Here is a 26,187-nt window from a genome sequence, read left to right on the forward strand (position 1 = left end):
CAAACGTTATGAGTTTTAATGAGTGGCAGAATGCTGGATGGGTGTTTACAAAATATGTTTACAATAGTTACTATGCACAAATTATGAATAGCTATTATTAGTTTTTGCACAAGCTGTGATTAAGTTCACGTTAAAACTGATTTAAAATCAGAATACATTATTGTTTTCTGAACATTTTGCCCAGGATTTATTTTGGAATAAATGTAACCTTTAATAAATGTATGTAGGGTTTATTACTTCAATTAAAATAATAATAAACAGAATAATTAATTTTTATTGTATTTTTTTGCCATATCACACAGCCCTAATTAAGTCATAAATGTTTCTCGAGGCAAGCTCAGGGTTTTGGTTATGAACAAATGACTTGTCCAACATTTGAAATATCTAAGCAAAATGACAGTGGGAATTCAATTCCTAGAAGAGGCCCTTCCATAGTGGAATTTCTACTTCCCGCTGGTTCTTGTACTCTTTGCAGTTGATATTGTAGCTAAGTGTTTAATACAACAAATAGGAAATACAAAAACTATGGTCGAGCAGAAACTTATGTGCTGAGTTGTACATCCATTTTCCATGGAATCAGGAAGTCAGGCGACCCACCTTCATGGGAAATAATGAGTTATAAACACAGATTTTCATTTACAGTATTCATCCATCCGTGGTATAAATCAGTGCCAGACCTTCCTTCCTTTTGTGTGTGTGTGTGCTAATATATCTGTGAAGTGTGGACCATTACTAACTTGTATCATACTAATAATCACCAAATACATAGAATAAACAAACCAATCACCAATCTTGAACATAAGCATAACAATGAATGACAAAATGAGAGAATCCATAGGGTGAAATGTAACTGACATCCATGGTATAGAATAGATGGTGTCCTTTAATGTACAGATTGCATAAGTAAGTCTAAATTAAAAAGTGATGCAATAGAATACTAGTGACTAAGACTGATGATTCTAATCAATGAAACGTGATGTGTGATGTTTTATAGCCTGTACTTTAAAGTGGAGCATTATTCTCCCAATGTATTTCATAAACATATACAACAGGGGGGGGGGGGAAACAATTTACTTGTAGCATTAAAAAGACATACATGAGGCACACGAATATAGCTTGAAGACATGACAGTTTTCAGTTGCATCAGCCGAGCAAAGCTTTTCGTGTCAGTGGAGTGGCGAGCTTGAATTAGAGTGAAAGTCAATCTGACCAATGATAATCGACATTTGATGACACGACGGTGCGTGTGGACCAATTGACGCTCATCTTGGGCGTGTTCCTGAACCGTAAGCTTTCCTTCTTCTGGACAAGCAGCGTGGGCAAACGTATAGCGGTGTGTCTGGTGTCCGAAAATCGACTCATTCTGCGACATTAAGGGCTTCTGTGAGTACGAACCTTTGCCTTGGCGGCTTGCGGTAAAATAAAAATACACTTTGACATTCGGGAAGTGCGCCCAGTTGGAGTTGTTGCCTGAAAGATCGGCGTTAGTCTGTTGTGAGCTAGCCGGCGTAGCTAATACTTCTTTAGCTCACGTCAGAGTTGGTGCCACTGTCCAGCAGCGATCAGCTGAGCGGCGTCCACTGCGGTACACTGGTTTGCACGAAAGCTTGGCTTTTTGATCTCTCCAACTGCCAATATGTTTATTTTAGTATTCCATGTTACCTCAGAGATACTGCAATTCGAAACAAGAAGGATCCTATTAATTGGTTATAAACGCCTGTCACTTTATAGTCCCTTTATAATCCCCCGTTTTAAACTGTATTATCACTACTTTATAATCACCAGGTACACACGTTTCCTGTTTGAATGTATTATCACTATCAGCACTTTCCAGCATTTTGCGTGACTGGCCTATGCAGAAGTTTCCATCCTATTACCTCAATGAATTTTCACCTGCTGTGGTTGTCAGCCGTGGTGTAGTTTAGTAGTCAGGAGCGGGCCAGGGCTGTTTACCTTGTTCCAGTGGGCCCCAGTCTCCAGGCTTAACTGCTTGCTTTCCCTTGCTGCCTGCCCATCGTATGAATGAATAACCCTCCCGGGAACACTACTCGTCTCTTATTGCCTTTTAATTCAGAAGAGTACACCCTGTTCAATATTAAAGAGGACCAAATATCCCTAAATAAAAAATAAAAAAACTGATATAAATTCAAAAATTAAATACAAAAAATATATATAGTGGTACCTTGGAGTTTGAACATAATTCGTTCCTGCAAAGTGTTCAAAGTCCTAATTGTTCAACCTCCCGAAACATTTTTTCCCCAAAGGAAATAATGTAAATGCAATTAATCCGTTCCCAAGCTCCAAAAACAAAAAAATCCTATTTTAATTTATATTTGTTTTTTTACATTTACACCCTGTACAGTATTTAAACAATAAAAAATACTAGGGATGTGAATTGCCTAGTACCTGGCGATTCGATTCGTATCACGATTCATAGGTCACAATTAGATTCAATACCGATTATTCCCGATACGAATCTATAAATTGACTATTGCGATTTTTTTTTTAAACTCAAATTTAGAAAATACTAATCAGTAAACTTGTACATGTACACTGTAAGATTTGTATAAAAAAATATTTATTTATCTGAAAATTCAGGCTTATAACTGAGCCACTGCATCACAACAACACACAGGTTGCAGTCTATTTCATGTTTGAACAGCACTGAAATAAAATACTAAGGCTTAATGTTCCATTAATATAGCATTCTTCCATGCTTAATGTGTGAATCCTAACCCTAAGTAAGACGTTTTGTTGAATATTTCCATAAAAAATTGATGTTTAAAATTCGATTTGGCCTTATATTGAATCGATTCGAGAATTGCGCGCTGTAATATCGCGATATATTGACAAATCAATTTTTTTCTAACACCCTTAAAAAATACCGTACCTTTTTTGTTGTGGTGTGATGGCATCCGTGGATAATAAATGCTATCGTAATGCTTGCTTTAGTTTAGTGCTGAGTTTGTGTATTTTACATTGGGCATATTGTTAGAATACTAAGCGGTCCTTGCTTGCGTTGTTTAACGTCAGGCACGTTGTTGAACAGTATTTACAGAAGTAGTCACAGTAGTTACAACGGCGCGATAATCTCCTCCTTAATTCCATGGTGGTTCGTAGCACTGTATGTTTTTCTTTGCTGCCACTGGCACTGTTGTCTTTTTTTGAGCCCATGGTGAAGAAAATTGTCGTGGAAAAATCTAAATGCACTCGTGAGTATGGAGCACCTCCGGGAGTGTTCACGATCTGACTGGAAATGAGCAGTGCATCGTCTCAACTACCGCAACGTGCGCATTCGGCATTGCTCGGCTTAACTCAGCTACCCGTTTTCAAGGTACGTTCGGCTTAGCTTGCTTAACTTGGGTGTTCGCACTCCGAAAATGAGTTCAAACTCTGAGGCATTTTTTACTCAGATTTTTGGGTTGAAGTTTGATTTGTACGAGTTTCGAGACGTTCAAACTCTGAGGTTCCACTGTACATATGTATATGTAAATATGTAAAAAATAAATACAAATATAAAAAACGAGATTAAAATCAAAATACATGTAATATAATATAATATAAAAATAAATATTGAAAAAAATATATAAATACAATTAACTGTCAATCAATAAATAAAAACGCTCTGCTCTAATTTATTTCATGCTGCAGACCCTGTTAGCATGAAATGCGTCATGAAATGTTATTCAAATGAGCCAGCCGTGTGTCATGCGCATCGACACGAGTGTGCAGACCTCAGAGCCCTACAAAATTAACTATCTTTGTAAAATCTCAGTCTGAGACCAGGCAGTGACCAAAAACTCTTAACTTGTCTTTGAATATGAGCAGGTGTGAGATGAAGGTATTTTCCAAATCTTCTTATGTACAGGTAGCACTACTAGATTCCAGACTAGAGCATCTGCTAGTTCAAGAAAAGTGCCGAAGGCTAATTTGTAGGTGTAAAATAAGTATAAAGAATGCTTCTGAAAAAGCTTGCCTGAACACACACCTACTTAATTGTAGGTGGGAATTTTTAAATATGTCAGGATCCTGGAAAAATGGGTTCAGTTAACATTCTGTCTTTTTTTAAACACTTTTAATGATTAGTCAAAATGATTTAGATAATCAGTGGTATTCCAGACTGGGACTCATTTTCAGCCCTGGAGTTTCATGGCTCAGACCGGCCCACTTTAGTTTACAGTGTTTTAATGAAGATGTATATTTCATTTGTATTAAATTAATGTATCAATCTAAAATAGATTAAACATTCGAATAAGTAACCAACGTCAATTGTATATGATCAAAAATTAGAAATAACTAACTAGATCTTAATCAGTGTATCTGAACAATTATGAAAACATAAAGTCAAATGTGCTAAAGAAATAGATTTGACCACCTGTCATATTCTCTAAACATAAAGCCTAAATAAGGAGATAATAAGGCAAGGTACAAGACAAATTTTCATTTTCAAATAATGAACTGTAATCTCACTTTAACTTCTTTGTGCTGGAATGTGCTTGAATTACTATTAGCAAGGGCAGGGTTTACAAAATTGGGTACAAAATGCAAAAGGTAGTTTCAGTCACATTTAAAAACTAGTAATTTTTACATTTGTTTTCAATGTAATTACTTTTTTTATTTTTTTATCCCAAAAAGTAGATCAAGTCCTGCTATTTATCTCTTCCTTCTAGTGGAGCAGCATGGGGTTTATTTCCCTCAATCAATGTAAAACCTACTGTTCCCAACAAATGCAAATACCACAACATTCAATTACTAGGATAAAAATGATCAGCTAAACATGCTAATGGACCATTGTTTACACATTATTTTGTTAGTTTTTGTGTTGCACTTGGTGTTGCTTACTCTGTTTTCTCTAGGCACATGCACTTCAGGGCTCTGCGATGATTAGTTAGGGCGCACGTCAGCTCCACTCCTTTTCTTTAATATTGCCTTTTCTCAGTCTTTTCTGCTATCTGACTTTACTTTTTTACATGAGTGTCTCGTTTGGCTGTAGTGTCGGCAAGCGGGCACTGGGTACGGCAGTTGATTGGGCGGTCGGTCCTGTGATGCCATCAGTAATGGACATCGGCGAGGGGGATGGGGGGAACAACTTACCAGCCGTGTCCTTTTCGACAAGTGTTCGTCTTCTTCTTTGCTTCCACTGCTATCAGCGTATAGCCTCGAGGGCTTTCCGACGATGAAACCATGTCCTTTTCTTTACAGCGGCGATCCTCTTTGCGTTGCGAGCTCTGAACAAGCGCCACATCTGAAGCACAAAAAACTGAACGAGCAACCGATAACGGGCAGCGCCGTCCTCCATAGCTTCCGTGTTTTGGTTATGTGTTGTTTCCCGCGCTCTACTAATGTCGCAGCCGGTTATACGCTACTTCCGCCCAGCGTTCCAGATGCACATTGGAGGTGTGCGTGTGTGGGTTGAGCTGAGCTGACCCGCCAGCGAGCCGAGCAGTGCGGTGCTGGGCTCCAGTGGAAATGCGCTAAAAGTGACTGTGCCTCTCTTTTCTGCTATCTGACTTTCTTTACTTTTGAGAGTGTATTGTTTAATTTGTTTGGCTGTGTGTCGCCAGAGGCCTGGCTAGGGTGCGGGAGGGGAGAGAGAGTGAGCAGAGAGCTCACGGCAGTCACGGGAGAGAGAGAAAGCGAGCGAAAGCGTGACGCTTGCTTAAAAAATCCATTCTGCACAAAATAGCGGCCAAAAGGTCCATATTTCAGGCCGGCCAACCGGGAAAATGCGAGCCACTCCAAGTTAGTCACTCTGGGTCTGACTAGGTCTCTACCAAACGAACTTGCGGGCTGAAATAAACCGCTCCCCATGGCGGCCAACCGAGATCAATTAGGATCAATCCTTTTTTTATTCCAGAGAGCTGATTCGGAATGGATTCTTCTTTGACTGCCGCTCAAATCCGCCAGAAGTTCATAGACTTCTTCAAGCGCTATGAGCACCAATATGTGCACTCTTCATCCACTATCCCGCTGGATGACCCCACACTGCTGTTCGCCAATGCTGGCATGAACCAGGTGAACTGCCCATGCATTGGACCTTAGTCTACAAAAAGCTTTTTTAAGTGATGTACTTGAACATCTCTCTGTCGCTATTAGTTCAAGCCCATCTTCCTCAACACTATTGATCCATCCCACCCCATGGCAAGGCTACGTCGTGCAGCTAACACCCAAAAGTGTATCCGCGCAGGAGGAAAACACAATGACCTGGATGATGTGGGTAAAGATGTTTACCACCACACATTCTTCGAGATGTTGGGATCCTGGTCCTTTGGTGACTACTTTAAGGTAGGACTGTGTCACTACATAATGCAGTCACTTCGGCATTAAATAGTCAATGACTGTGGCAACCTTAACACAGAAGGTCCTTGTCCTTGAGTTAGATAGGTAGCAAAATCCTTGCACCATAGTTCATATTTTGAATGTAGGAATATTTTTATTGTAAACCTGTGCTGCCTTTTACAGCTTGCTGGTATTTACATCTGGAGAAAGCTTGAGCTAAAGGGTCCTCTTTTTTTTTTGTCCTTTCTTTTGCTCTTTCCGTTTCTCTACCAATGCGTTCTGCAGCATCTGGCCTGCAAGATGGCCCTGGAGCTGCTGACAGAGGAGTTTGGCATTTCCATCGACCGCCTGTATGTCACCTACTTCGGTGGCAACGATGACGCAGGCCTGGAGGCTGACTTGGAGTGCAAAGAAATCTGGATGTCTCTAGGGTGAGTGATGTTAGTGGATCTATTTTTTCTTTTTATTTGTTGCATTGATGAGTTCTATTGAAACTCTTCCCTAAGTGCAGGGTTTTCCATACACACTAATGCATTGAATTTAATGAGCATACTTAACCCATACTAATGTCTTTTTAGATTAAGTACGTTTTACATATCGGCAATATTCGGGTTTTCAAAAGCCATGTAAAAACAAAAAAAACTTTACTGACAGACTTTCAGGCACTCTAAGGAGACCCCCTTTGAAGCCACTTTATTTTATTCCTAAACACAAACTGTTTATATTTGTTTCCCCATTTTGGTTTGTGGGTTTTGTCTTATGATGTTGTTAGATGCAGATACAATTGACATTTTCCGTGGGTCAAACTGCTTTGAATTTCAGTGACATACCCCACTGTACCTTAATCCTATTTTCTTGTAGTTTCAATAGCAGTTTAGTAGAATTGACTCAAACACAGGATCTTAAAATCCTTAGAATACACCATAAATGTGTTACCTTTCTCAGGCAATGCTTGAAATAACTTTGTGTTAAAGCAAAGGAATTGCACTGATGGGGAAATAAAATCACTCATGAAATAAGTCTTTTGCCACACGCTCTCTTTCCGTCAGCATGGAGGAATCGCGCCTCCTCCCAGGCAGCATGAAGGACAACTTCTGGGAAATGGGAGATACCGGTCCCTGTGGTCCTTGCAGTGAGATTCACTATGACCGCATTGGAGAGAGAGATGCCTCCCACCTGGTGAACATGGATGACCCAAACGTCCTGGAGGTCTGGAACCTTGTGTTCATCCAATTCAACAGGTAATGTACACACCGAGTGAGAACAACTTTGCCTGCAAATTTGACTTAGAGGCACATCTGGGAGTTTTCTGCTGTTCTTTTTAGGGAGTCTGAGACCGTGCTGAAACCTCTACCCAAGAAGAGCATTGACACAGGGATGGGTCTGGAGCGCTTGGTGTCGGTGCTGCAGAACAAGATGTCCAACTATGACACTGACCTCTTCATCCCATACTTTGAAGCTATTCAGAAGGTATGCTAATACGCAAAATCCGGCATTGTGTTCCTTTCATATGCTGACATACATCTTTTGAGAAGTACCTTGACTTAGAGGTACAGTAGGCCAAAACTAAGATTGAACAATAGAATTCAAATTGACATTCCAATGTAGTAGGATGCAATTTTCAAATTGCATCCTACTACATTGAAGCTTAATTTCTGTTGCTCGGTAGGCTTTATTTTGAATATGTGTACTGTATATTTGGGTTTTTTCCAGACTGATACCAGTACAAGTAATCGATTATTGAGTAGTCACTAATACCAAACACTTATACCACTAGTAATTTTAAGAGATACAATTTCCACCAAAAAACAATGAGAGATAAATTATATATATAATTGATTTATAGACTGTATCACAATATAGCATTGCATGAAACTAATGGGAATTTTCTATTCTTCTAATTTCTAGTAAAATGGCCGCAAGATCAGCCACCATCCCTAATTTATTTATTTATATAGTTCAGTCCACAAGTGAACTTATTTTTTCATGAAACATGAGAAGTTGAAATGATAAAGCCACAGATTTTTTACTGTTGTAATCTGATTTATTACTTTTTGACTTATGTTCACACTGGTAGAATTGTAGGATGTTGTCATATTGAATGTGTCAAATACTTGTGCAAAGTGAAAGTAAATTAACAGCTCTAAATGAAATAAACTGAAACTTCATGTTAATTAATGGTTCATTTGGCTTCATTTTAGTGTAACACTATCCTATAAAATTAAAACATTTATGTATAATAAATCTGATATTGTTTATTGTAATAAAGTTAAATTAGTTGCTTATGTTTGTTAAAAATACATGGGCAAGTGGACCTTCAAAATATAATTCCATATTAAAATCACATTTGCAATATTGAGGGAGGGAGGGGGAGGTCGCACTTACATTACGCTCACACAGACTAACTAAACTAGTTGCAGAGGTCATACTCTAAGCCGCACCCCTTAAAAGAACACTGCATTTGGTGTGATGTTTGTGTTGTCTCAAATGTACAGTACTTCATAAAACCAAGTTATTTCTTTTCATTCTTATGTTTTTGTACTTTACAGTGGGATTTTTAACTTTTAGGTGAAGGTAATTAATATTTTCTCCAGAAGTAATGAAAAAAAACATTCTGGTTCATCGGCTCAATAACATGAAATTGTGTGTGTTTTTTTAGGGTACTGGTGCTCGGCCATACACGGGCAAGGTAGGGGCCGAGGATGCTGATGGTGTTGACATGGCTTACCGTGTGCTTGCTGATCACGCTCGGACCATCACCATCGCCCTTTCAGATGGTGGGCGGCCTGACAACACTGGAAGAGGGTACGAATTTGTGGGTCTCCATTACACTTGAACTCATTAGTCTGAATTTACAGTATGGAATTTACTTGCTATGCTTAAGTTTTAATTTGTGTTTTCTTTTCCATTCAGGTACGTTTTGCGGCGAATCCTGCGTCGTGCTGTCCGTTATTCCCATGAAAAGTTGGGCGCTCAGAAAGGCTTTTTTGCCACACTGGTGGATGTGGTGGTCAATTCCCTGGTGAGACTTTTGTTTGCTGCCTCTCCACCAGTTATATGGTAGCCGTGTACATTCGGTTTAGACAAGTTTTCCACCTGGCTAATACAAACTATTCTGTAAAGACGGCCTGAGTACTTCTTGTTACAAGCATCAAATGTAATAAACAATGCAATTAAATGACAAAATGATGCAAATGTAGTCTTAAATTGATCTGTAGTTTGGAGATGCTTTTCAGCTCAAACCAGTAAGACTGAATCTTCTTTCTGGCAGTGTTGTTGGGCAAAATTATTATTATTCTTTTTCATCTATTCTCCCCACACCAATTTTATCTTTCTGCTTCTTCTTGTCCACCGTTCTCACCAACCTTTGTTCTATTTTTCAGGGTGACGCATTTCCCGAGTTGAAGAAAGATCCAGAAATTGTGAAGGACATCATAAATGAAGAGGAGGCGCAGTTCCTCAAAACTCTCACCAGAGGGCGACGCATCCTTGATAGGAAGATCATGAGTATGGGTGACAGTAAAACCCTCCCAGGTGAGAGATGCCTGATGTAAAGCATTTCCAGTTGTATGATTTAACATGGCTGTGCGTGTATGTGCTCATGGAGAATGTTGAACAGCACTTTACTCCATCGTTGCGTCCAGGTGACACCGCATGGCTATTGTATGACACGTATGGCTTCCCTCTGGACTTAACCTCCCTCATCGCAGAGGAGAAAGGCATGGTGGTGGACCTGGCTTCTTTTGAGGAGGAGAAGAAGGCCGCACAGGTGGAGAAAGATTGTATACTCATAAAATGTATTGCCTTTGAAGTTCCTTCTTTGCTGCTGTTGGATGAAATTTTACATGTAGGTCAGAGTCGAGGTGCTCTTGAGCAATGATGATGCTCTGGCTGTATAAACCTATTCCTGCTGATTTTAAAAGTGAATTCATCCTCAGGGAGCAACCTCATTCCATGAGTACTAAGACATTTTGGCCAAGACAGAAGAAGTTCATAATTAAAATACATGTGGGCTTGCGCCTCATGCATCTAATATACACGTATTGCAAAACTATTTGCCTTAAGGAACGAGATGATTACATTCTTTTTTTGGCAAGTTTAGACATGTAAATGCTGCCTATGCAATATTGATAAGATTAGTAAAATTGTTTTAGGAGAGTGTGAGAATTATGCAGTTTCCCTTCCATTAGTACGATTTTATAGAGAGCTTTTTGTAATGAAACTTTGTGTGTGTACAGTTGAAGTCCCAGGGTAAGGGTGCAGGAGACGTGGACCACATCATGTTGGACATCTATGCCATTGAAGAGCTGAGAAACAAGAACATCCCTGCCACAGATGATTCTCCCAAATACAAATACACTTCTGATGAAAATGGCATCTATGGTATTAAACCAGTAAAAACCCAACACAAACCAGAACGACGTGCTCTTCTGAGTCTTTACCGTCATTCTGTTGATGTCGTCAGAGTTCCAACAGACCTCGGCCACCGTATTGGCCTTGCGCCATGACCGCGCCTTCTGCGGAGAAGTGACCACGGGTCAGAAATGTGGTGTGCTGCTGGATCAGACGTCTTTCTACGCCGAGCAGGGTGGACAGACATATGATGAGGGCTACTTGCTTCGAGAGGATGATAATGCAGATGATGTAAGTGCACTCAGAGTCCATAGTATGACCTTATCAAAATATTTCATGAAGTATACAAGATTATTGTATAGATTTATGTCAATAATAAAACCTTACAAACATTCTTACTGCTGTACTGTATATGGTTAGAGTACATAATTGGGCGGGAAAAATAGAAATCACAATTATTTGATTGAGATTGAAATTTGTTTGGTTGTTTATTGAACATATAAACCGGCAACAAAAATGCTGCAATTAAAATAAGATTTAAAATATATATTTTTTTTTTACATACATAATCATCATTAAGCACAGCTTACATGTTCAAAAGGGAGTAGAAAGAAGTAAACAACTTATCGAGTCCTACCTCCTTACAAAAGAAAACAAACTTACACATAAACAGCTCCACTTATACGTGCATAGATATGCCAACAGTATTGTACATTTAGTTGATAAGCAAACATTTTACAGATATATAAATCAGCACAAGAGAAATTCTTTGTTGAAATATCAACTTTAAATATAACTTGAAAGGACAATGACAAAATAAATATAAGAAAGTGAAATATGAATGCAATATACTCAAATTATAGCAACTGAAAAAACCCACTAAGAACAAATACTGACTTTTCCTGTGCGTTTTGACCTCTTGGGGGCAGTGTGGTGCATCCATGGTGTACACCTAAAGTGAGTACAGAAGAAAGTTATGATTGAATTCTGTTAAAATAACTCATTTTTCACACACTGGGAAGAATTTGTGCCTTTGCGTAGTGTTATCTTACCTGTGGGTATGTGTTCCCACAGCATTTGTGTGTGAAGATTCGATATTTGAAGGAAAAACACTACACTACTACACTACACAGTGAATGCTAACTTCCGGTTAGCATTTGAATGGGATCCTCCCTTCGCTTTTAGCATTAGCGCTAGGCTAACAATGTTTTAAAAAACGAAGCTTGTTTTGTGTTTAAATATACAGTGGATGCTATTCTTATTGTTGTGTGTTTAGTTTAACAGTTAACTCCAACTAGAATGTCATTAGACAGCTTAAAGGACGCTTGGGGGACAACAGAATAACATACGCTACACACTTGCTAGTGTCTAATTCTACGCAATTAAAATGGTGCATTCAGGGTAGTTTCACAGCGTCAGAAACTTCAGTTTTCTTTGATTATAACGTTTTAAGGGGAAAATATTCGGCCAATTGTTTTGGCAGATGTTTGAAGGGCAATAATCGGTAGATTATAATTGGCGGGCGATTAATCGGTTGGGCCCTTCTTTGAATCCCTTGAAACAGTAATCAAATTAATACAGATTTCCTCTTACTAATACTTTTGACAGAATTTTTTTATAATTCTTTTGTTGGAATTCTTTCCCCGTAGCCAAAAATGTGTGACCTTGGTCTGTGTTTTGCAGCGAATGGAGTTCTCAGTGAAGAACACACAGGTTAGAGGAGGTTATGTTCTGCATGTGGGCACCATATATGGAACGCTGAAGGTTGGGGATCGTGTCACCTTACACGTGGACGAGGTGAGCTCATCAATAACTGAAAACGCACGCGCAGGAAACATCCTAGATGCTCTTGACAATCTTAGTTGCTCAACTGATGTCTCCAGGCTCGTCGCAGACCAATCATGAGCAACCACACCGCTACACACATCCTCAACTTTGCTCTAAGGGGAGTTTTGGGTGAGGCAGACCAGAGGGGCTCCTTGGTGGCATCGGACCGACTTCGCTTTGACTTTACTGCTAAAGGTGCCCTGAGGACAGGGGAAGTCCGTCGGACTGAGGAGATCGCCTGTGCTATGATAAGGGATGCTAAGGTCAGTGGTGCTAATAGCTCTAACAACAGTATAGAATCTAAACGGTTTTGTATTTGTGTTTTTAATGTAAAATCCCTTACTATATCAGTGATTCTCAAATTGTGGTATGGGTACCACTAGTGTTGCACTAAGATGCTACAAATAAGAAATCAAGTACAGTTCAGTATTTGACTTTAAAGTATAGTACACTTGCATTTAATATTCAAGAACTGTTTATTTTTATACACTTTAAATTACAATTTAAATTTAATGTACATTATATTTTAACTTAAGTACACTTAAAAAAAAAATCATACATTTAAACCTAGTGTTAACGTAACTTTTATTGTTAGTGGTTTACAATAAATTTAAATCCACTCAAGAACAATGTTCCCTCTAAGCTACGCACGTGAACAATTGCGCAGTGCTCTCACCCTCTCAGCGCACAGCAAATGTCTGCACTGCATTAAAAAAAAAATCCTAACCTGAGCCGTATTTACTGTTTGTATTTTTTCATATTATCTTCCCATAAAGGAATTGACAACTTTATTTAGCACATGTGGTTCACGGAGTGGGAAAGAAAAAAAGGCTTAAATTCAAGGCGAACACGTGTAATCATCGCGGAACGGATTGGCTCTGTCCATAATGAATGGGCAACAACCACGCACGCATACAACAGGGCACTATTCCCACTTCCCTTACAGTTTCAATAGCAGTTTTAATAGGTTGGGTGTATATTCTACATTCTACATGAGCCATACATACAGTCACACTCAGCACTGACAAGACTACAGGTGACACGCAAACCGCTCCATTCAGGAAGTCCAAATATGGGCGTCGGCGTAGTTTACGAGCTCCTTAACTCTTTGACTGCCATAAACGTTATAAAACGTTTAGCATAAACCTAGGGAAGGGCGCCGAGGACGTTAAAAGACGTCCCCTATGTTTTTTTGTTTTTTTTTTCAAAAACGGGTGCAGGAAAGCCTTGGGCAGCTGTGCTGAAAGTATCAGGCAGATCTGATTAGTAAAAGACTCGTTTTGGCCCCTAGAGGGCAGCGATGACTCTCTTTGCACAAGGTTGGATGGGCCGCCCACCGTGGGCGTCAGTAGAAGACGTGAGGCGGAGCTAGAGTGTTGAGGAGACAATGGCTGGTTCAAGCCATTGTGGCTTGACCAAGCAACCGGTTGCAAGCAACTCACGCTTGAGCATTTTTTTCAAAGACGGAAAGCATCAATCAATACTAAAAAGCGCATTGATGTCGACGATGATGATGACTCCGAGCTTGACGCCAAAGTTGGAAGCCTTGACGCGACTATTACGATCTCGTAGTAAGCCTCACCGGCTAAGCGCGGCTAGCGCTGCTAAGGCCGGAAAACGCGCACAATAGCCGGCCGGGTACTTCTACACAATCGGACATTCGATCGGGCGATGGAGAGTTGGCATCGACCAATGCAGATTGATGATGATGATGATGATGACTCCGAGCTTGACGCCAAAGTTGGAAGCTTTGACGCGACTGCTATGATTACGTAGTAAGCCTCACCGGCTAAGCGCGGCTACCGCTGCTAACGCCGGAGCTGCACAAGCGGACATTCGATCGGACAATGAAGAGTACCCCGAGTCCAATGCATATTCATCGGAGGAGCGGGTACAGTCTGATCACGGAGAAGACACTGTTTCTGGACTACGATGCCACCATGAATGGAGTGGATAAAATGGATCAAAACATCTCTTATAACCCCGGTGTAGCAACTGAAGGACACGAGGAAGCGAGACGTAACGAAACCGTAGCATGATCCTGATATTAGACTTGATGGCAACACACACTGCAGTGTATACTTGCTATTCCCCGGAAAAAACGGCCTGCAAGAAAGTGGAGCACGCGAAGAGGCAATCTTGTGCAAATGCTGTTGCGTCTCCTTGCACGCAGGAGAGTTACAAAAAGAAAAACTGTCGTTGAAACATCCACATATTTGTAAATAGCACCACAGTTGCACACATTTGTAAATAGTTTGCCAAATTGTTGTCAAATTGTTACACTGTTGAATGTAAATAAACGTATTTTGCTATCAAAAAACACTTTTTCATTCTTGGTGGTAGTGTTTTATAGAAGTAAAGCACTATTTAGGTGTTTGTGGCATCATTCATGGACAAAAAGAAGTGTCAAATTCACTAGAATGCATGAAATAATATCGTTTCACTAAAAGCTTGATTTCTCCGTATTTTGGTCCAAAACAGGCGAAATTGGGTCAAACTAACTATTTTCTATTGTTGATTACTAAAGAACGGAATAAGGTAGAAACAAACTTTTTTTTCTGATGAAAGATGAAAGTCCAATCTTTCATTTGGTAGTACGTGTGTTTCCATAGTCCAAACAGAACATTTTCTGTGGACCTTGAAAGATCAGTCAAAATGCTTAAATCGGCTGGCACTGACGGCATCCCTTTTCTGAAAACGTCTGGCAGTCAAAGAGTTAAATAAGAATCTCAAATGTTTCAGAAATGTTTGTGTTTTATTAAATGACATCTTTAGAGTGGACTATGTGGGACCATATTTATACAAATTGTATTTAAACTTAATTATGTTTAAAAAGACCTATGTGCTGAAATAAAAGTAACAAACTATGGCTGATTCTATTTGTGTCACAAATCAAATACAGTATGTTCTATTTTGACATAAGTGGTTAGAATTTTTTTTGTAATATACCTACCTACATCATGTAACTTATGATCTCAGCTTTTGGACAGGGGTGATACTGGTTTGGCCACCATGTGCATGTATTTAAATGGACTAAAAATTCTTACAGAGGTTAGGTTTACATTTCACAGCCAATTTTGTCCCGATGGGGTTTGCTTTCATTTTCATTGTTTATAATTCTAACTTCTTACAATATGATGCAGACAAATCTTTGAGTAGCACTCACAGATATAGCTTATAAGAGAACATTTATAAATGCATTCTTACTAAATAAATGTGCATGTAGCACTTCTTGCAGACTTATTGGTACAACCATACGGCACACACGACAACATTTCACTATTAGAGACGGTAAATAACATGAAAACACTGCGGGATGATCAACATTTTAAAGTGCCGTGGGCTTAGTGAGTGGCAACGTAAGATGGCCGCTGGTGACATCACATCTCGCTATGGTGAATAAGTGACATTGTGAGCCCATTCATATATAAGTCCGTGGATGTTGCTCACTCACTGAACGCTCAAAAACGCGGAAAATTCGAGCGAACATTGCTCAAGAACCTCTTCCTGTTAGTGATGAACACATATACTACCTACCTAGTGCACAACCGTATTTTAATGTTGCTAAAGACGGAGGTAATTTGGCTAGGTTCACACTGCATGTCTTAATGCTCAATTTAGATTTTTTGTGTGTAATCGTTTCCCTTCTGTCTGGTGTGTGAACCAAATACGTCCCCGAAGTAACCCGCATGCGCAGAGGAAAAGATGACTTCACGTCATTGCCGTGCATATTTGGCTTTTGATGACGTATAGGATAGGTCGGAATTATGCGACCTGGCCGTTTCGCCGGATGTCGCATTGAAAAAATCAGATAAGTATGCAATTGACTAAACATGAAAGTTATTCAGGTCGGATTTGAAAAAATTGGAATTGAACCATTCAGTCAACAGTCATTAAAACAAAAATTCTGATACTGATGTGATATGGGCAAAAATATGTGATTTGGGTCGCATTTACCTGTAGTGTGCACCTAGCCTTAGAGAGTTGAGTATTTTTTTAGGTAGTAGTGCCTGTAAAAGGTTTGAGAAGTCCTGCTCTTTAAATTGCAAGTTTAATAAAATGGCTAAGATTGCGGATTAAGGTTTTAAGAACAGATTGAGATCGTAAAGGTTAAAAGAAAAGACAAATGGCAAATACTGATAAAAGAAAGACCAAGCTAAATAAAACTTAACTGAGCTGCTAAAAACCATACTCTTTTCTGCAATTTGTTTCAGCCTGTTTACGCTATGGAAGCCTCCCTAGCAGAAGCCAAGGCAATTCAGGGTCTGCGCGCTGTGTTTGATGAGACGTACCCCGACCCTGTGAGAGTTGTGTCCATCGGCATCCCCGTTCAGGACCTGCTGGACGATCCCAACAGTGCTGCTGGTTCCCTCACCACCATTGAGTTTTGTGGCGGAACGTGAGTGTTTCAGTTTCATTTCCTCTTGGTCCTCCTCCTCCGGCAGCCTGCTAACAACTGTCCCGTTCCATTTTGTTATCCGCAGCCATCTGCAGAACTCAGCACATGCTGCACCATTTGTCATTGTCTCAGAGGAGGCCATCGCTAAGGGCATCCGTCGCATTGTTGCCGTGACAGGAAGCGAAGCCCAGAAGGTCGGGACTCGCATTCTTAAACGCGCTAAATATTCAGCAAATTACTCGTCATGGTTGTTTATGGTCAACTTGTCAACATGATTTGCGTTCTTCTGACAAACAAGCTGACTGAAGTAAAATTGCTATTGCCGTAGAGCAGGGATTTTCAGCTGCTCACATGGCCATTAAAACACAAAGCCAATTTCATGGAAGTCAAATGAAACAAATGTATTTTTAGGAAATATAAAACTTATTAAAATTTAAATAGAGATGACACAAAATAGGGCCACAAAATGCAAAAAAGCTGCAATTGCACAAAGGCCCGCATTTCTCTCCATAGCACACAGGGTTTTTTGTAAGTGCATTAAACCCATTAAGACCTAAAGCGCCTGGCGAAACATACTTCTAAAACCTATGGGTGACTTTAGAACCGCACCCGAAAACCTGAAGTTTTCTGGAAATTCAACAATATTGTCAATGCCTATTGAATAATTTATATCTCAGCACCTGAAGCAGATAGAAACATAATTCCATAAACATTTGAGAGCGTACACCTTTGGCTTTCACACAAATGTATAACTTCAATGTTTTTGTTTAAAAACTCCACAAACTTCACACTAAGAAATCCAATAAAACAAACAAAGTAATGTATGAATAAAACAGACTTTTCAAAATGTTTTTTGTTTGAATTATTGTATATTTCCTTGTGTGAAGTTTGATTTAAAAAAAAATATATATAATAATGTGTGACACCCATATCAATACATACTGGGGCGCATTTGTAATAACCTCAGGGAATCGAATGGTAATTATTCAACATCCTCATTGTCTACAAACATAAAGTACAGGCCAAAAGTTTAGACACCTTGTCATGCAATGCATTTCGAATCCCCACTGCCACCTGTCGCCGAAAAAGGAAACCCATGCCCCTTAACGTATATAATACGCACGTCGTCACATCCACAGACAGAGGACTGGTAATTCGAACAGAGTCCAGTCTGAAAATTGTTGTCCATAGGCTTGCAGGAGTACCCAGTGTGAACAGCTAATTAGAATATGTTTGAGTCATAAATGGTTAAATAAAAACACTGTTGTAAAGATATTTTTGGGCAAATTGCTACATAGGGCAGCTTTTAAGTTGCAGAGGTGAAAAGTCAAGTACATGTGCTCGTCAAAAAATGTGAATATCCTCGAAAAGTTTAATAATTTCCGTAATTCCATTCAAAAAATCTAACTTTCATAGATTGTAGATTAAGGGCCCACAGCTCAAGTGATTTCAAGTATTTATTTGTTTATTTTTACATTATTTGGGCTTCCAGCTCATAAAACCCCCTAAAACAGGATGTCAAAAAATCTGAATAATGTGAAGAAATACCCATGCATACTTCCCAGTCCAAAAGATGGACGGTATTTTCAAAACGATATGTCAATCTTCAATAGTTGGTTGGATTCCCTTTGCCTTAACCACTGCCTCGATGCACCGTGGCATTGCCCGGGGGTCCAGGAAGCCCAAGCTTTCTTGATGCTTGCTGTCAGCTCTTTGTTTTTGGGTCTGGTGGCCCTCGTTTCCTCTTGTAATACTAGCAAGAGGAAAATGAGGGCCACCAGACCCAAAAACAAAGAGCTGACAGCAAGCATCAAGAAAGCCTGGGCTTCAAGGACCCCCGGGCAATGCCATGGCGCATTCAGACAGTGGTTAAGGCAAAAGGGAATCCAACCAACTATTGAAGATTCGCATATTGTTTTGTATAATCATATCCCATGCAAAACACTGGGAAGCATGCATGGTGATTTCTTCACATTCTAATTTTTTGACATTGTGTTTTCATGAGTTTTATGAGCTGTAAGCCCAAATAATGTAAAAAATAAACAAATAAATACTTGAAATCACTTGAGTTGTGGGCCCTGAATGTATAATCTATGAAAGTTTGACTTTTTGAATAGAATTATGGAAATTATTCAACTACATGAAGATATTCAAATTTTTAGACAAGCACCTGTGTTTATATACCTCCAACTTTGCTCCCGATGTACTGTAATGTGCATGCTCATGTTGTTGACCAGGCGCAGAGGAAAGCAGACACGCTGAACCAAGTTCTGACCGCCCTGGCAGACAAAGTAAAGCGGCAAACGCTTCCCAACAAGGACATACAGAAAGAGATTGCAGATATGACAGAGGTATGTTTGTGCACCTTTAACATGTTTTGCCTTCTGTTTCTCTCATTTACCGGCATAATGATATTGGAAGGACATTATTATAGTGGCAAGTTTGGCAACGTCACTGTATGTGTGCTCCAACTTTTAAGATTTCCAAGTTAAGAGCTACCGCCTAGTCGGTATGTGTATTTAATGTTGAATTGGATTTGAAGGGGAAAAGAGGCATATGACCCCTCCTCGAGGTGGCAAGACCTCTGTGACCTGTACCTTGATTTTGAATGTCGGCTTGTGCAAAGTCTATTGGCACAGCAGTGATCTCCCAGTGGCGGAAGGATGAGATGCGGGAGACCCTGAAGGGCCTGAAGAAGACCATGGATGACCTGGACCGCTCCTACAAGGCGGACATCCAGAAGCGAGCCCTGGACAAGACTAAGGAGGTGATCGAGAGCAGACCCAATCAGCCGCTGCTGGTGATGGCGATGGAAACTGGGGCCTCGGCCAAGGTGAGTATTTATTTATCAGGGTTCGTACGGGTGCTTAAAAACCTTGAAAATGCTTGGATTTTAATGTTGTGTTTTCAAGGTTTGAATAGTGCTTGAATTTTGGGTGAAGTGCTTGTAAATGCTTGAAAGTGTTCATCATTTTTCGGCAGTCTGACTCAATTAGGGTAAAAAAAAAATATGTGAGGGCTTCTTCCTCCCTGAAATACTTGTTTATTCAGCAATCTGCGGGCAGGGCAGCCTCTCAAAGTCTAATTCAAGCTATGATATCTTCCTCAGGTTAATTTCTGAATAAAAGACTCCAAGTCATCGATGTCCATAAAGTGTTACATGCTTTTATTTAGAATTTTCCACCGCGGTGCGAATGAACTATTAGTTATGTGGCAGGCTTGACTTTGTCTGCTTTCACGGAAACGGTAGCTTGCAAGACTCAGAACGTGGGGATGACACCGAAGGGACGACCGCGGCTTCGATGGTCCGTCAAAGTACGTCGCCACGTGAAAGTGCTGTGTTATGCAAAAAAGATTGGACACCAGACCGCTGCTCAGAGTATTGTGCTCAAACAGCTGAAGCTGCCATGTGGATAAACTCAAACGGTTGTCAATTAAGGTCCACAAATGTGCTAAATATGAATTTAATGTCTTCTTTTTTATAAAGTAGTAAATTGCATTGCCACTTGGGTGGTGGCCCTGGTATAGTTTGTTCTGAAAGTTTAATTAAAAACAGTAGTGATGCACCGAATATTTTTTTTTCGGCTGAAAATTGCTTTTTTTTTTGCCATTTTCGGCATTCGGCGGAAATAAAATTAAAGCCGAAAAAATATGGCCAAAATAGGATGTTGTGGTGACGCAAGCAAAAAAAACGCTGCAAGCAAGCGTCTGTTTGAACAGCGAACGCGGGGGTGAGTGTCCGCCTCGCTTCTCGCTGGCTTTTTACTGTGTGAGTTTGCACCGGTCGGTTGCAGCAGCTCCCAGGGTTATTGCGCACACTGGAGGAGAGGGGCGTCGACTCGCTTGATGTACAACGCTCCCACTTTTTCACCGGCATCGCGGTGGCAGTGCTGAATACTTTAGCTAATGCTAGCACTATTGCTATCAACAGTTTTAAACACAGAAAAACCTACCGCTATCTCCGGGGTTGTTGACAACAGACCTCTACAGGTCTGGTACTTTGCAGTCCGTTCCCAAAGCCGATGAGCTAGCGATTTTAAGTGCGCCGCACCTTGTCCCGCCGTGCCCGCCTATGCGAACTACATTGACTATAAAGTGCAATCGCACCGCCAGAAAATGCTCAACCCTCATTTGGTGTTTAATGTACCATTGGCCAACATGCCTGCGGTGTGGGCACATTTCAATTTATATTGTGCTTGGTTAAAATGCCAGTGCTAAATAAATATTTTATAATAATAATATAATTTTAATGAACTATAATAAATTCAATCATAGTAAAAATTTGCTTTTTGGGGGGGGCGTTCCGGTGCATCCCTAAACAGATAACTGACGAAAATGATAATCAGTCACATCAAAATGACGTCTCCAATCAACATTTATTCACCAATTAATCAAGATTCACACAAAAACATGTCTACAGTGTCCATTTTTTTCTTTATTTTTAAACTGTGCTGACATCATTAGCAAAAAATAAAACACTATTAGCCATTTTTAGGACTCCTAAAGCCAGAGAAATTCCTCTCTTCCCTCCACTATGCTCGATTATAAAAACATTGCTAGAGCATGAAGACCAAGGACGGTGCTGACTCATTCTCACACACAAAAAAGAGCACCAAACAACAAAAAATTAGCACCAAACAATCACCTTTGGTGCTCATTTGAGGACCATGCGAAAATATTTTGTGCACCATATAGAGTATATTTGAACCTGTAACATAAAGGAATAAAATTCCTTACTTGCCTTATTACTGGTCAGCTGGTCCAAAGTCATTAATGCACAACTACTTCCCTCCCGTATAATGTAAATATATAATTTGAAAAAATTAACTAATTTAAGAAAAAAGAAATCAATTGGTTTACATTAGGTGAAAATGTGTTTTTGTTGTGAACTTAAAAATACTCTTTATCCATGCAAATATATATTTTAAAATGAGTACTCAAGTGTACTCTATAGCACTTTCAGTCGAGTATTCGAATTCTGAAATACTTGACTTAGTATAGGCTTATTATGAAATGAAAAAAAAAATAGTTTCCTTAAAAATGAAGCCAACTTGATCAGTTGGCTTTGTAACATTAGGTTGTTGTCTTGCATCCCGTGACATCGTCGCCTCCAAGAGGACAGTGGTGCATCGTCCATCATGCCGGGAGGTTTTAGTTTTAATAAACATTGGCGGGAAAATGAAAAATGCAAACTTTGGATAAAACATGGACCAAATCCATGTGTAGCCTGCTGCAAATTATGCAAAAAGGAAATTCAGCTTTTCGCAATCGGAGAGTTATTTCTCTCTGGTCATGTAAAGTAAGCCACAGAATTACTAGCCCTGCAAGTTAACTAACGTTAGGTAGGATTTGTTTGCTGACCTTATGGTACATGCCAGATCTAAACTGCGAGATGTCTATCAGCGCTAGACTACATATTAATTACGCACAGTTATAATGTGCTATGAAAGGAAAAAAGTAAGCATTTGTCAATGATAAATTATAATGCTCAGAAGAACTTAACTCAAGTAAAAATCTAAGTGCAGCTTGTTAGCGCATATGATGTAAGGTAAACACTAGGGGTGTAATATACGTGAGTGTGTTAATACGTTTCGGTACGGCATGTTCGATTCGATCCACTAGCGTACCGTATTCTCCTTAAATTTATTAGCGGGAGCTGAAGCGCCGCGAAAACAAAGCTAGTAGGCGAGTTTTCGCATGGACGCTATTGATTGCCGCGCGCTAGAGGTGGGAGAAAGGCAGGCACAGAAAAGAAAGACGGCCGAAGGGTACTGGAAAAACTGGAAAATTTATCTTGAAAGTCCTTAAAAAGTGCTTGAATTTGGCCATGGAAAAGGTGTACAAATGATTTATTTATTTATTTGGGATAGACTGATTATTGGCGCAGATATCTGGCATTTTGACAAATATCGGTATCTGCCTTTTTTTTTTAATTGGACGGCCAATAATAGATCCATTTAAACCTGTGTTGACCTCAGGGAACTATTTATTTATTTTATGTAGAAAACTATAGGGAGCTATGATATTAACTTGTTTAAGTTTTCATTTAGTTTTTAAGACATACTTATGACCCCCGGGATGTCTAAGATAAAAAATAAATTAAAAAAATGACCTTTTGCAAATCTGAAAAGTTGTTCAATAAACATAAGACATTTAAACAAAATTAGGAGTTGGAATTTGTATTTAAAAAAAATAATTCTATATTTTTCCCTTTTACTGAAATTGAATATCGGCTCCAAATATCGGTCATCAGTCTCCTTGACTAGCAATAATCGGTATCGGTATCAGGCCTGAAAAAAAGATATCGGTCTATTGCTATTATTTATTATTAACTCATTCACTCCCATCCATTTTCACTGAAGCAACCCCCTTCGCTCTTGGCTGTTTTACTGGATTTTGACTGATTTTGCAAAACCCACAGAATATTGTGTTCTATTGCTATAAAAACATGGAACCTACCAAAAGAAAGATTATAGTCTCTTCTTTTATCAGGAAAAAAAGTATATTTCTATCTGTTTCCGTTTCGCAGCAATTAGCATTAGAATATAGCTAAGTGTTATCATTATTCACAAACCTGTTGAAAACACTGGCAAAAAGGGCTTGTTGCAACATGGCTCTGGCTGATCTCTTATACCCTGCTGCCACCTGCTGGCCGTTTTTTGTAAAAACTATCATTGCTTTAAGTGACCTATTGAGTTCATAAGCTGCATCAAAGCCTTCTGTATGCTCTAGCATAAAAAAAAAACTCCCGTATAAATACGTTTTTGGGGAGTGAAGGACAATGTATTAAAAACGTATTTATACATTTTTGAATTTGAATGAGTAAAAGTCTTGAAACTGACATTTCATGAAGCTAAAGAAATGTAATTAAATTGTTGTGTGTAACTATAAAAAGGAAATTGCCATCAAGGAAGAAAGTGCAATATTTTAAAATTCAGGTTTTTTTTGTCTTTGGCATCTTATTGTTTTTAGCATGGGATTAAATCAACTCATTAGGGCTGACCTTGAGATATCAATAATGACCATGAGAAGACTTTGTAACCTCCACTCACCTCTCCCAGGCTCTCAATGAGTGTCTGAAGGTGCTGAAGGCCAACTCCCCTCAGACCGCCGCCATGCTCTTCGCCGTGGACCCTGATGCCGGCAAGGTCATCTGCTTGTGTGAAGTCCCTCAGGTGACTGCGACTCATTCACAAACCGCCTTCATTTTCTACACACACACACACACACCCCCAGACACCGATATATGTATATATGTGTATATATATATATATATATATATATATATATATATATATATATATATTTGTATTTTGGTCATGCATTGTGAATTCCAAGTCAGCGATGCTGATGATAATAGGAGCATGTGTTTACCCGACAGGATAAAGCCAGCCGTGGACTGAAGGCCAACGAGTGGGTTCAGGAGTTGTGCCCCCTGATGGACGGAAAAGGAGGCGGCAAGGACATGTCTGCACAGGCCGCTGGTCGCAACACAGAGTGTCTGCAGGAGGCGCTACAGATGGCCCAGCAGTTTGCAACTCTCAAGCTGGGAGATAATTAAGATGTGGGCTCAGGACGAGGAAGAGGAGCCAGTGAAGTTTTCATGCTATAAATGTGGTGGTGGAAGATGGGAGCATCATCTAATCTACTCCTTTCAGTCTGATCCGGAACGGGACAGCACTTTTTTTTTGGTTTCTTGCGCTCACTTTGCTGGTCGGTGTCCACTATTGAAAGTTGGCTCACTCAAAATGTGTCTCTGTAGAAATGACACTCACTTGAAATAAATTGATGGCAACATCTGACATTATGCGCTCACAGGACATAACAAGCAGTGTAGATGGCCTGTAATTTCATTTGCATGCTTGCATACAGAGAACAAGAAAGCGATTTAGGATCCTGGAGTTTGTCTCTGGGTAGTCCAAAAAAGTGACAATTTTGCACTTGACTTTACTGTTTTGTGCATTAAAGTCGTCTTGCCTTGCTCTTGTTCATCTCGGAGCCTTGTAGATGTCGAAACAAAACCCCAAGTCACTTAGCCTTCCTGATCCAACCAAATGTCCATCCATGTTGTGAACTACTTATCCTCACAAGGGTCACGGGTGTGTTCAGTGCTAATTCCAACTCCAAATTGACCAACAACTTTGTGTCCCCTGTTTTGACTTGGGATCATGGTACCGTCCATCATGTGTGAGCTTGACATGTTTGGATCAACTGTATCTGTATAATTGCTTGTAAAATTAAGAAGCCATTTTTTTTACAGGTTCTAACAGTCTAATCTAGTTAATAGCTTTTTCTGTCCTGTGTAAATTATGTTCTTAATTCAGTATATCGCTGGTGTTTGGTGAAAAAACCTCAGATGTTACAATTGGGTAAACGTCATACTTTTACACAAATCGATACTGTTGTTGGTCTCCATTTTACAAACTGTTGACCAATGTAAAGCGTTGCAAACACCTTGCTGTCTGTTGATTAATGGTTGAAATGTAATGAATTATTTTGGAGTTACGAGGATTCCGACCCACGCCAGCGATATGTACATTTCTTTATCATCTCAATGCACAATGTTTAAAGTGCATTCTCATCAAAGCTGTTCCATGGAAGAGACATTACGGGAATAGACATGTTGGGTTTCAAATAAATTGTTCTTTCTTGCCATGCGTCTGTCCTTTTCTTTATACAGCTATTTTTTTTTAATTATGGTCAACAAGCTTAGTGTGTCCACATTGATATTTAACTTTCACGTAGGGTTGTTGTTACCTAGTAGACAAATTAACTTTTAACTATCCAGTTGCTATCCACTGTAGGGAGATTTTCTTCAAATTATTTGTGGAGATCCTTAATTAAATGTAGGAAGCATGCAACAAGAACGAGCATGAAAGCAGCCAATCAATCAGGAACACACAGCTACATTTGTATATGCCACTGATCATTGCTTGCCTCCGTGGCTTGGCTGGAAGGAAAGTGTTGAAACTCAGAAACGTCTCAGACAGGTCAAAACAAAACCTTTGGACCATACCTTTACTTTAAAAAATATATATATATATGTTACTTGATAGGTACAATAGGGTGTGCATGTGTGTATATATATATATATATATAAGAGGACAAGGACAACCCAAGTTGTTATCAGCACTCAATTTATAAGCCTGCATCTGTGATGGTATAGGGTTGCATGAGTACGTGTGGCATGGGCAGCTTCCACATCTGGAAAGGCATCGTCAATGCAGAAAGGTATGTTCAGATTCGAGAACAACATATGCTCCCATTCAGGCATGATCACTTTCAGAGAGGGGATGCCTCGCAGCGGTGAAAATGGCCTTGTCCCAACT

The 26,187-nt window shown here is 39.6% G+C and overlaps 1 protein-coding gene across 1 annotated transcript; it reads left to right on the top strand.

The window, feature by feature from the left end:
• The first annotated feature begins 1,281 nt into the window (after positions 1 to 1,281).
• Positions 1,282 to 25,511, top strand: LOC147176400 (alanine--tRNA ligase, cytoplasmic-like). The gene is made up of 20 exons (XM_086073886.1): positions 1,282 to 1,383; positions 5,858 to 6,015; positions 6,097 to 6,285; positions 6,565 to 6,710; positions 7,329 to 7,520; positions 7,605 to 7,749; positions 8,939 to 9,084; positions 9,193 to 9,301; positions 9,663 to 9,813; positions 9,924 to 10,048; positions 10,518 to 10,662; positions 10,745 to 10,923; positions 12,316 to 12,429; positions 12,516 to 12,722; positions 16,674 to 16,858; positions 16,944 to 17,052; positions 19,096 to 19,209; positions 19,485 to 19,691; positions 23,920 to 24,033; positions 24,240 to 25,511. Exons 2-20 carry the CDS (start codon positions 5,872 to 5,874, stop codon positions 24,417 to 24,419), a joined length of 2,901 nt encoding a protein of 966 aa, XP_085930012.1. The 5' UTR covers positions 1,282 to 1,383; positions 5,858 to 5,871; the 3' UTR covers positions 24,420 to 25,511.
• The last annotated feature ends 676 nt before the right edge of the window (positions 25,512 to 26,187 follow it).

This window comes from Leptonotus elevatus, chromosome 4, assembly GCF_054856555.1.
Source record: "Leptonotus elevatus isolate MCC_2025b chromosome 4, RoL_Lele_1.0, whole genome shotgun sequence".
Classification (NCBI taxonomy): domain Eukaryota; kingdom Metazoa; phylum Chordata; class Actinopteri; order Syngnathiformes; family Syngnathidae; genus Leptonotus; species Leptonotus elevatus.